At 49.1% G+C, this 12,702-nt stretch overlaps 1 protein-coding gene across 2 annotated transcripts in view; it reads right to left on the minus strand.

The window, feature by feature from the left end:
- STX6 (syntaxin 6) overlaps positions 1-12,702 on the minus strand; it is a 53,665-nt gene that overhangs the window by 3,177 nt on the left and 37,786 nt on the right. Inside the window, exons 5-8 of one of the 2 annotated variants that reach the window (XM_077763226.1) lie at positions 12,533-12,658; positions 11,242-11,348; positions 6,872-6,966; positions 533-2,145 (exon numbers count right to left, since the gene is read on the minus strand). In XM_077763226.1, the coding sequence (XP_077619352.1) occupies positions 2,069-2,145; positions 6,872-6,966; positions 11,242-11,348; positions 12,533-12,658 (405 nt within the window). In that variant the 3' untranslated portion in view covers positions 533-2,068. Of the gene's footprint in view, positions 1-532; positions 2,146-6,871; positions 6,967-11,241; positions 11,349-12,532; positions 12,659-12,702 lie in introns of those variants that run through there. The other variant, XM_077763225.1, reaches the window with a different exon arrangement.

Genomic DNA, 12,702 nt, shown 5'->3' on the forward strand with positions numbered 1-12,702 from the left:
CGCTGGACATCAGGGAAGCATCTTACTCACTCATGACCAGGCATATTCCCAACAAGTCCCACTGACACACGTGACAGTTGTGCAGGACCCAGTAAATGTGGTAACAGGAGGACAAGGGTGTGGCTTGTAAAGAGCATAGTCATACAGGTCATTAGGATGCCCGCTGCCTCTGGGACGTGGAGCGTGGATCACAGTACTGGGACGAGGTCCCCACTTATGTGTAACAAAGACCTGCGTATTTTAATGCAACTCTAAGGACCATCCCTGTTCTAAGTTTAGAGAAGACTATTGGAATGAGTCTCAAAACTCTGTAAAACGAATAATCTAGTACCCTATATCTGAAGCCCTTTGTAGTAATCTTTTTTTTTTGCTAATTTCAAAAAAATAACTTATTTCTATATCAGATAGAGTTGAGTGTAAACGTGGATGTCAACCACCCTTTTAGTTTTATAAATCTGCTTTTAGCTTTCATCAACAGGCAGATTTCCTTACCTACCACAATCCTAACCATGAGAAAATACCCTTCTTTAAAAAACTGTTACAAATATTTATTAAAAAGTGCAAGTCAAAAGTCAGCTGGGCAGGTACATCATTGCAAATCACAAAAAAGGGGGGGAGGGGGAGGGAAGCCCAAAGCAAATGAATAATACAAACAAAACAAGAAAAAGATTAAAAGGAAAAAAAAAACCAACCCAGCATGCTGAGGAGTGGACCCCAAGAGATGAGGAAACGCGAAGTCCAAGCTAGAGCTCTATCCGGATGTTGGCTGTGCTTTCCGAGTGCAGGAAAATGACGGCGAGGACAGCCACGGCCTCCCCGCCCAGGCTCTGGGTCAGCTGCTGCTTCTGCAGCGGTGACAGCATCAGGGAGGCTATTACAACACCCTGTAGACACATTGTGTGCGTTGGAGGCATTTAAAAAGTCATCAGAAGCCCGAAATTTAGCATCTCAGCAGTTTCAGCTACTAAAACTCAATTAAAGCATCCATTATTTAAATTTGGATTGGCTCAGTTATTTGAATGGATGATAAAGAAAAACGAGTTGTCATCTTGGGGAGAAAAGCCCTCAAGTTCACCTACCCATTCTTGCCATCACTCACAGGTAAGAGAAGTCTGGGTCAGAACTAGCTTTTTTTGTCTTTACGGTTTCTGAGCGAGTGCTGCTGTGCTAATGATGTACTAACCCCTCCTGACCGTGACCGTCCCCACCCCCAGTGCGGAGTGCCGCAGGAGTGACCTAACCGTCGATGAGGCCGGCCCGGGACCCTAACCCATTCAAGTGCACCATAGCCGTACAGTTAAAGGCGGTCCTAAAAATACAAGTTGCACCAGGATAGCAACGTGAATTCGGCAAGGCTCTGACCTCCGGCGACCTCACCCAGCCTTCCCTCAGCTGTGCAGACTCGGTCCCGCCGCCCTCTCCTCCCTGCAGTTCAAGCCACCAGGTGTTAGCACCCCAAAGCCTAGTGCTCTCCTTTATTCTCCATTAGTTATCTCTACCACAAAATAATGTGCCTGGAAGAGCAATTGTATCCCAGCGCTTATCCCTGAAAAATGGATCGGTGCATTTTCTGTCACAAACTGCTTCCTGGGCCTTCTGTCCCCATCAGCGACTGGCTGTCAGGGGCCGAGGGCCGCTGCCACAGTGGGAATGAAATGTGCCCGGGAGCCCGCACTCCGGCCGGTGTGCCGTCAGAGCCGGGGGAAGGGTCTGGGTAGGAGGAAACAGCTGCCAAAGACGGATGGAATGAGCAACAGCAAGCGCTAGTCGAGTGTGCGGAACTTTCTGGATTCCTCAGAGGCCGTCCTCGGGGCGCGAGGCCTGGGAGGCTAAGCAGTGGCGAGCCGTCCTCGGAGCGGGCCGGGCCCGCCAGGAGCGCACAGTCGTCCGCCCGGCCTTCCCCGCGGCCCTGCCGGTGCCGGGTCAGAGCGGCTGTCGGTGCTGGGGTCACGAGGAGGGAGGTCGGTGCGGGCGGCGGCTTCCGGAGAGGAGCGGGAGGGGACCGCAACACCGGGCGCCGCCCGCCGCCTGCCCGGGGCCGAGTGCAGGAGGGGCCGCGCCGGCCGCGTCACAGCACGAGGAGGAGGACCAGCACGACCAGCAGGACCACGAAGAGGACGGCGATGGCGCACCACTGGCGCCGGTCTGGAAGGCAGGACACGAGGATTAGCGCTCCCGGGACTCCGCGGTCCCCAAGGTACAGTCACATGCAACTCCCCGAAGCAGAAAGGGGCCGGAGTGCCGACGACAGGGCCACAGAGGACCGTCTGGGCCCGCGCCGCACGGGCACCCACCGCTCTGCCGGTCCTCCCCCCCCCCGACCGTGGCCTCTACCCAGCACGCGCCCCGCGCCTCAGGTCCTTCACGAAGGCCCGTGGCTCTCTGCCGGCTGCTGCGGGGGCCATGCCCCTGGCACGCTGCCGGCGCTGGCACTACAGACCACAGCCCGTTCGCGTTAATCCTCCACCGAAGCCAAATCCCTTCATTCAATGAGAATCATGTTCTTTGCTCCATGGGCACTAGGGGGGATGGAAAGAGGGAGAAAGCTCCCGCTGGTCACTCCAGGAAACAAGAGCTGAGAAAGCACACTCCGGGGCCCATGTGCACGATCACGTCTACACCACACCCCGCCAGGAAGGGTCACTGGCGAAGCCACTTACACAGCTTACCGCTGCATCTGAGTGGAACGTCTTCTCTGAAACCTGCCCTACCAACACTTTAGAACAAGCACCGGAAACTGAGCTAGAGTCCATCTAGACGCCGAGTGCAAGGAGGCTCGGAGGAACAGAAGGGCCCACACAGACCCCAGCGGGGCCCCGGCTCCACCCGCAATCCCCCACCTGCCTGGCAGGAAACACGAACACCCTTGCTCACCCTGGGCCCCAGGCTCACCCTGGGCCGGGCTGGGGGCCCAGGGTGCTGCCGTTGCCAGGATGCCTCCTGAACTTGTGGAGGTAGAAAGAACAAGCAGTCTTTCTACGAAGGGTCACAATGACAGAATGGACTTTCGCTGGCCTATGAAAATGTAGTTCTGCTGCTGGAGAGGAGCGCTCCATTTAAACAGAAATATGAAGGTAAACAGATTCATCAAAAGTCTACTTGAAGGCCTGCAGGTTCTAGTGCACTGTGGCTATCGAAGACCACAGTATAAGAAGGTCTGAATCTAGGAAAAATAGATTGCAAAGCTTTCCTCAAAGCAGTGCTAAGTCCACAAACCAAGTACTTAAATGATCTAACTGTCACGGGTAGCAAAATCATAAAGACGCCCAACAGACCGCCACCAAGTGACAGTAAGCAAAGTAAGTACCTTCTTAGTGGTGATCACCTTGCTCTACTTCAGACACGCTAGAAACTCACTTAGTAACTGTGATTAGGGCAAAGTCCCCAAGTCTGTTCATTCCTTGTCTGAACAGGACTAGCCCAATGGGCACGGGAGGCAGAGCTGGCCTACTCAGATAAGATTTTTAATCTGTTTTAACTATCATTTCACTGGTCAAGAAAACTTGAGTTAATCTAGCATTCTTTCATCTATTTAAAAATGCCTACAATAATCTCGAAACACTCATTAAAATGATGAGTTGATATTCTTCCAGGACAAAACAGTCAAGGTAATTGCTTCCTAACCATCCCTGCCCCCCAACCTCACACATGTCCCTGCTCCTGACCCCCACCCCCGTCCTGACATTCTCAACCCCTGATTCCCAACATTGAACCAGTTTTCTACTTTTTGGCTTTCCATCAGCCTCTCCCCACCCCCCTCCCACCTCCAGTCACTTTCTCTTCCGTAGCTGCATTAAACAGGGGTTTTCAAGGAGAATGTCCCTCACACAGGCCAGCACAGCCCAGGAACGCTCCTTTAAAGCCATTTTCCTTTGAAGTGCTAAGCTGCTATGTGAACCAGGTAACCTCACTCAGGTAACCTCACTGGCTGACTTCTCCCCAGAAGGGGGGCCTCCTAACCACAAAGGCTTCTGTGCTCCCAAGGGAAAAGCCTAACCAGCTTTGCAAGCGCAAGACCTGCTTCAAAAAGTCGACAGGAACAAAGAGAGCTCCGATGGCAGGTGTTTTTCCCCTCCCAGTATATCTTCCTCCCCTAAAGAGAAAGGATAAAAACATTTTGGAAAGTGAGGGGAAGAAAACCTCCGTATCTACTCAAAAGAATATGCTTTCCTTGGGTCGCTCAACAAAGCAAGTGTGGCATCTTGGCTGATTTCTCCCACGAAGCAGCCAGCCATGGGGAGGGCAGATGTTCTGAGTCTCCAGAACTGTGTGCGGCGTGTGTGCTGATCAGACATCAGTGTGTCTTCATATACTTTAAGTACCGATTCAGAAGAACTTGCCCGGACGTTACAGCAGAGAACAGGGACAAATACAAACTGGCTTGTTGTCGACCTAAAGCCAAGAGCACCAAGCAGGAGGCCCTGAGCAATCTTTCTTTTGAGAGCAAGCAATGCTTAACGTGAAAACCACTGGCAAGCTGTCCAAACTGAAGGGCCTTTCAAGCTAAACGCTCCCTTTCCTGCCTGTTTTCTTAGACAAACAGAACTGAAGTCCCTACTTTGCTCCCCAAACTTTTCTTTCAGAATAAAGTCGCATGAAGCATAAGCAAAGCTCAGTGCTATTTATACACACTGAACGGCTTATCACAATGCAAGTACTTTTCTAAATTATTCATACCCGGAATGCTGAGAAACAAAGACACAGTGCGCCTTTGTTCTTTGCTCTTCCCCAAACAAAACTCGTGCTGAAGTAGCTACTTGACTTTGTGACTACTACATACACTAGAGAGAGGCCTGGGGTTTACACCGGTTACGTAATACTTCGTTACTTATTTTAAGTAGAGGGATGGAGGTGGAAGAGGAGAGAAGAGAGGAATAGGGAAGAAGGCTTTGCAAACCTTTCTCTAAGTGTGTGAAAGGCTAACTAAGCCTGTGCCTGCTTTAGGCAATGAAGAGCTGCTAGAGGCATAAAGGTATTTGTCCCTGGGGAGAAGAAGGAACTAAGTCTGGCTACAAGCGTCCTGGATAAAAAACAGGACCTTTGCCCCGCAGGGCCATATTCTACCCATCTTCCTATTTCTTTTAAAAAACAAACATTAAGTACTAATACATGGGAGACACTTTAAACCCTTGTACATTAATTACTATTATTTCACTTAACGTCCACAGTGCTCTGAAGATATGGGCAACAACCTATCTTTTACAGATAGAGGCTGAGCCCCAGACAACCGTTCTTTAACTTGACTATGAGTTAAAGTGCTGGAAAGCAAATACATCTCTGTATTTAAGTCTTAGCGCAGAAGGCTGAATGAACCATTAGACCCCAAAACGCACATCCTTGTAGGGGGGAACCCACCAAAGAACGAGGCATCAGGAAACAAGGCAAGTTCGAGCGGGGGAGCTGCGTGCTCTGCTTTAACAAGGTGTACTTCACCTCAAAGACTACCTCAGCCCCTCCCTTCACCAAGCCACCCCCACCCACTAATGAAGAAAGGAGATACTGGATTTTCTTTGACTGCAAAATATAGTATTTCTAATGTACTAGGGGAGGTGGGTTGCTGCCATCAGCAAATAGAGTCATTGAACACATCTTCCCACATAGTGACCAATTTGAAAACTGTTAAAATTTCTTCATCCCCATTCTGACACAAATCTGCCAGAATATTTCACTTATGGGTTTAAGTGAAAACAATTTTTTTACGATTTTTTTTAAGTTAATTTATTTTGAGAAAGAGAGAGAGAATGCACGCACTGAGAGCGGGGGAGGGGCAGAGAGAGAGAATCACAGGCAGGATCCTGCTGTCAGCACAGAGTCCGACACGGGGCTCGATCTCACAAACTATGAGAACAGTGAGATCATGACCTGGGCTGAAATTAAGAGTCAGATGCTTAACCGATGGAGCCACCCAGGTGCCCCTGGAAACAACTGAAATTAGATCTGTACGGCCATCTTATTCTGAAATGGTAGGAGTTTTTCAATAAAAGAAAGTCCAGGAGAAACAGTAACCAGCTTTTTCATCACTGTTTTATAAGAAGTTCCCCATTCTGGCAAGGAAATAAGAAAAGGAAATAAGAAAAGGAAAAGGAAAAGGAAAAGGAAAGGAAAGAAAAGGAAAGAACAGAGGATTTTGTAATTGCCAAGAGAGTGGCTCCACTAGGAGCAAAGCCCCCACCACTGCCGGCCTTGTGCCACAAAAACCACTTCTCTGGTGAAGCCACAAGCGGCAGATGAGGCCTGTGCGTAGCAGTCTTCCTTCTCAGAGAAGAGAGCAGGACGGGGGCGCCTGGGTGGCTCAGTCGGTTAAGCGTCCGACTTCAGCTCAGGTCATGATCTCACGGTTCGTGGGTTCGAGCNAGGAAAAGGAAAAGGAAAGGGAAGAAAAGGAAAGAACAGAGGATTCTGTAATTGCCAAGAGAGTGGCTCCACTAGGAGCAAAGCCCCCACCACTGCCGGCCTTGTGCCACAAAAACCACTTCTCTGGTGAAGCCACAAGCGGCAGATGAGGCCTGTGCGTAGCAGTCTTCCTTCTCAGAGAAGAGAGCAGGACGGGGGCGCCTGGGTGGCTCAGTCGGTTAAGCGTCCGACTTCAGCTCAGGTCATGATCTCACGGTTCGTGGGTTCGAGCCCCGCGCCGGGCTCTGTGCTGACAGCTCAGAGCCTGAAGCCTGCTTCAGATTCTGTGTCTCCCTCTCTCTCTCTGACCCTCCCCTGCTCACGCTGTTCTCTCTCTCAGAAATAAATAAGAGAGAGAAAGAGCAGGACCAAAAACGTACCACAGGAGAGAGATCTGCAGGGGCACACCTGTGAGAACCCGACAGACCGTGTTTCTAGAAGTAAGTAGGAATTCTTAAGCTTTACATGCAATACATACCACTGGTCATGTGAGATACTTTTGCGAGTTTCTTCATCACATTGTCCAGCCGGGACTGAGTGCTCTCCAACTCGTGGGAGAAATCATCCAACATACTGGAAAGGGAAGCAGACATGGAGGGGGAGCCAGTAAGCACAAAGTTGCGGCAGCGGTTGTGTAAATTAGCTTCTAGCTGCACCCCAGTCTTAGCAAACCTCAAACAGGTAATGTGGGGACTGGGTCAAGCCCCTAATCTATTATCCAAAATCCTTAGCACAAGACATGGTTTTTGATTTCAGGATTTGGGGAATTTAAAAAAGTAATGAGTTACATATGCTATATGTTAGCCAACACTCGCCAGCAGGGTCTGGGGCAGACCCCATAATCAAACATGTTAATATTTCTGCAGAGAAAACCACGAGGAATCATAGCTGCGGTCAGGTCAGGTTTTCTGTAATATGAGCTTGCTGAAAACTTTTTTTAAAAAAAATTTTTTTAGAACTTTCTAGATTTTAGGATTGTAGACCAGGCAGTGTGGACGTGACTGACCCAATAAGAGAAGCTTAGTGGCAATGCAGCGCTCTAGAAACAGGCTGCGTGAGGTCAGACAACCAGGCTTTGCCACCTGCTTCCCCTACTACCTTGACGAGGCACCGCACAACTCTTTGGCACGGTTTCCACATCTGTAAAACGGGGTAGCTTCCCTGCTGGAGTCTTGTGAGCACCAGATCATAACTCAAAGCACTTCAGGGCGACAGGAGCCGAACATACTTTAATCATCGCCTGTGACGCACTCTGTGCTTAGTCATAAAGCTGGGAGGCCCCAGGCCTGACACTCCTGACGGTGTGCACTCCTCATCTACACCCGCAGAGAAGCCAGTGTTTTCCTACCAGGGGAAGCAGCTCCAGGAAGCTGACACTATTTGCTGTCCAAGGTGCAGCTGGGAAAGAAACACCAACATACTCTTATCCCAACAGTGTTTACTTCATAAATTACTAAACATTCCAGACTTCTCATCTTCGGGTTAGCACGGGATCATCTCAGGTATAGATGGGTACCAAGGCTCTAAGGCTCTAGTGCTCTGACAGCATCAATGGCGGCTAGAAAGTCCTGGGTTTGGTCTGTGCCCACAGGAAGCACCTGACGGCCTTGCCAGATTTGGGGCAACCGACTCCTCATTAAGTCAATTACTAAATAAAGTCCATGTTGACAACTAAATAAGCAAGTCTTTGTCCCTTACCTGAATTTTCACATTAAAACATTATTAGCTCATCTTAGATCCTGGTAGCATGTTGGCCCTGCGGCTGCAGACCTATCCAGGCAGGGCCAAACGCTGAGAACACAAGAGCCACCTTTGTATGCCGGGCCTGACTTTCCTGACTGAGGACGAGGCCAGTCACCCAGCCTCCAGCCCAAGGACACCCACTAAGTAGGTTTCTAGCTCAGCTCTATCTCCTCGGCGCTGTCCAAAAGAAACAGACTGTGAGTCCGATATGCTAATTCATACTAATAGCCACATTTAAAACAAAAAGGATGAAATTAATTTTCATAGTCTGTTTTATTAATACAGCCAAAATATTACCGTTTCAATATGTAATCAATATTAAAAAAATCATTCACAAGCTACTTTATGTTTCTTTTTTTTTTTCATAGTAAGTCTTCAAAGTCTGGTGCATTTACACTTTAGCCGCATCTCAGTTCAGACTGACAATGTTTTACGTGGCTGATGGCCACAGCTGCTGGTGGCTACATGTCCCAGGGGACACAGTCAGAGTCCAAGACCCATGTGTTCTCTTTTGAATTTACTTTTTTTTGCCGAAGTGACACACACTTTATTATTTTTTTAATATATTTTTAATTGTTTATTTATTTTTTGAGAGAGAGAGGGGGAGGCACAGAATCTGAAACAGGCTTCAGGCTCTGAGCTGTCAGTTCAGAACCCAACAAGGGGCTTGAACCCACAAACTGAGATCATGACCTGAGCCGAAGTCAGATGCTTAACTAACTAAGGCGCCCCAACACACACTTTAAAGAGCTAAATAGGGACGCCTGGGTGGCTCATATTCTGTGTCTCCCTCTCTCTCTGCCCCTCCCCGACTCATGCTCTGTCTCTCTCGGTCTCAAAATAAAACAAAAAAAAATTTTTTTTTAAAAGAGCTAAATAGTACATTAAGGCTTTTCATAAAACAAAACGAAAATACAACCACCACGGCTGTTTCCTGCCCCCTAGGATAACTGCTCCAACCCCTCCCAGTCTACTCTCGGGCCTTTTCGACTTTCTAAAGTAAATGCTTGCACCAAAATCCCATCCTGCTGACTCCATGCTAACAACGCTAGGGCTTCATTCTGCTTCCATTTCCTTCCCTGTCTCTGCATCCACCCCAGACCTCCTCCTCCTTCCTTCCAACATGACTTTGTTGCGGTGAGAGGAGAACCCCTTTGGGGGCTCATGCAGTCTTCAGCGAGTGAATGCTCTTCCCAGCTGGTGGTTCGTGGCGGGAACCACACTTGCTCCTTGGCTCTCCCCACAGCCGGCTGGCTAAGGGCTCAGCTTTCTCTGGTCTGTGGAGTCGGTAACCATCCAGGATCTAAAGTGTTATGCTTAGTGTTTATTTCATGCTCTATGTCCCCTAGGTTTTATGCCATAAAAAAAAAATCCCTCTGCTAGCGCTCTAGTGGGCTTTAGGGAAGGAGCGGAGATAGAAGGTGTGTTTGGTGTGTTCAAAGTCACCATCTTTAACTGGGAGTCTACCAGGCTTCTCTATTACCTGCCGAAGCCCAAGGAGTTCAGGCAATCAGTCCTTTCCCATCCCCGAACTGGCATTTTAGGAGAAGAATGCATTTTAGACAGAAATTACATGCGCATGCCTAGATTCCTGCTCTTGCAGTTTCCCAGCTAGTCTCCCTGCCTCCAGTCTCGCTCCACTAGTGCTGGTCATCTAATCCGCAGCTAGATGGGGCGCCTGGGTGCCTCAGTCGGCTAACTATCCGACTTCAGCTCAGATCATGATCTCACAGTTCATGGGTTCAAGCCCCGCGTCAGGCTCAGCTCAGAGCCTGGAGCCTGCTTCAGATTCTGTGTCTCCTTCTCTCTCTCCATTCCCCCACAGCTTGTGCTTTCTCTCTCTCCCCCTCAAAAATAAATGTTAAAAAAAAATTTTTTTTAAACCACAGCATGATGGGCCTCCCTGAAGTGTAAACCTGACCATAGTGTCCTTCCTAACACAACATGACCCTCAGAAGACAAAGTCCTAACCCCTTAACAGGGCTTCTCAGGCCTCCCTGCCTTGACTTCTGCACCCCTCCCCGCCCCCATGCCCTAAGCCTTTCTGCATCATGCACTTTCTCACTCTCTCTAATCCCGGGTCGGCCCTCCCCTTACCCCCAACCTTCCACGGGGACACCTTCTACTCATCCTTCAGCTTCCAGTTAACCACATCTTCTCAGGGACCTGGGCTAAGTCAGGTCTGCAGCTTGGGCTAAGTGAGGGCTCCCAAGGTTCCATGTCCTTCCCCCTTACTTCTCCGTCACCTCTTACCTCTCTGTCACCACTTAATGACTCTCACCATTTGTAGAACATCCGTTCTATGCAGTAAATGGTAAACTCTCTGAGGGCAAAGATGGTCTGTTCTTTCACTCCTCTGTCAACACCCAAGAGCTCCAGCAGAGCAGATGCCCACTTTGAATTTATGAAGAACAAACGAATATGCTGAACTTAATTAAGAAGCTGGAGAGGTTCTGAAATATCCTAGTAGATGGTCTTATTTTTTCAGAGAAAAAAATTTTGTGAAATGAACCCATTTTAGAACGATGCTTTTGGGGTCATACTTCCAAGCACAAAAGGAGACCGTGCCGAGGGAAAACCAAATAAACCCAGTTGTTTTTTCTTGTTTGCTCTGTGTTCACTTTTTAGTTTTGAGAGGGAAGATTTTTTATTGAGGTTAAATTTATAAACTTTTTTTCATAAAGATTAAGATGCAAAGCAAGTTTTGTTGGATAGAGCGGAAGAGTCAAGGGGTGATGATGTGAGGTCAGCTCATGTCCTATCTTCCTCGGGACCCAAATCTCCAGGAAGGTTACAAAAGCCAGATCCGTCTCATGCTCCCATTCATTGGGACACTCCAAGAATCCGCTCAGAGGAGTCTGGATCTGTTTTTGCAAGGTGTAACACTAATCATGGGAATAACTCTGCCTAAACCTTGTTGAAAATGTTATCTGATAAATTGGCTTCTATGGGGGAGGTTAGTCTGCAAGCCAGAATGAAGATGCAACTATATGGAAAACAGCTTTTGGTTTCAATAGCCATGTAACTGTTGGGCTTTCTAGGGGTCTCTGAGGATGGCTCTGTCCCTCAGCTTCCCTGCAGCAAGAGGGGCGTGTCCATACTCACACTGCCTGCTCCTCCAGCTCCCCTCCGATGCGCTGGGACATGTTCTTCAGCACCCCGATGCTGCCGGAGACCAGCTCCAACTGCTCATCCTGCTGCCCCACAATCAGCTGGTGCCAGGGAAATGGGAAATAAGCAGTGAGGACCCATCTTACCTGGCTCCAATCCCGGTACACTAGCAGCTGCTCACGTCTTTGCCAACTTGGGACAATTCTCATTCAGAAGCAAAGCCCAGAAATCCAAGGAGCAGACCATCGCCTCTGAGAACACACTGCTCCAAAGGCTGGGTTGTCAGGCCCCTGATACCGCCTGCTGATCCAACTCGTCAACAGCCAGCAGGCCCTGAAGCCACCACGGGGGACTGGCGCTGCTTGGCTCGAGTCCAACACGGGGCCAAAAGCACCTATGCAATTACCACTAAGCCACCGGGTATTTGGGAAGAGGAAGCCCAGGCCAGGGTCAAGGTCTCAGTCCACAACAGACTGTCACAGCCTAACTATGAGAGAGAGCCTGGCAAATCTGAATGTGGGAACGCTGCACATAGAGTCCTTTCCTTCCTGCTCAAAGACAAACCAAGAGGCGGCCCTGTGGCGGTGAGCTGTCTCAAGGACAGCCACTAAGTGATAATTACTTTTAATTGTGCTGTGGCCTCCTCTTTTTTTTTTATATATAACAAAAGTTTACTTGATTAACGGCAATTTAAGTAGACAACTGGTTAAACAGGGATGCTAATGGAAAGAGAACACACAATCCTACATGTATACGTACAGCTTAATATTTAAGCACCAGTAGTTTCAACGCACAGAAAACCCTCAAATCCCCAGATACACTGTTATCAGCTTCCTTTTTAAAATACAGCTACATATCAAAAGCAACAATGTGAACATAAGCCACCTTTCTTCCCTTCTGCTGTATAACCTCCGCCAGAGCAATCACTTTACATATAATGGAACTCACAATAATTTTCAATGAAAACACAAGGACTCCATTTTTCTGAAAGTGCCTTTGTTGAAATGAACAAAAAAACGGAGTATACAAGTGGAGGTGAGGAAAGAAGTTGCTAGTTTTCTGTGTGTGGTTTTTTTTTTTTTTTAAATCAGGGGCCTTGTCTGACAGTTGAGGATGTCTGGTCAGCTTTTCCTGAGAGATCTAATCAAGCTTGGATCTCTCGACAAGGTCGTGCTGTGAAGGAGGTCCAGGGCACGTGCAGACGCAGGATGAGCCCCTGGCTGGCAGAGGAACTGGGGGGTGGGGGGCACCCTGGCTCCCAGCACCCCCCGTGGGTCTTGGGTACCTGCTGCTGCGCCTGCTGCTCCTCGATGAAATGGGAGTTGGCCAACTGGAGCTCACGGTCGAGGCGCGAGTATTTCTCCGTCGTTCCAGCGCTCCAGTTCTGGCCGCCACTGTCCCCTAGCAGTGCCTGTGACTGGGGGGCAGGGGGCAGCCGGGCGGGGGAGGGGTGGG

Source organism: Crocuta crocuta, unplaced genomic scaffold, assembly GCF_008692635.1.
Source record: "Crocuta crocuta isolate KB4526 unplaced genomic scaffold, BGI_CrCroc_1.0 scaffold3, whole genome shotgun sequence".
Lineage (NCBI taxonomy): Eukaryota > Metazoa > Chordata > Mammalia > Carnivora > Hyaenidae > Crocuta > Crocuta crocuta.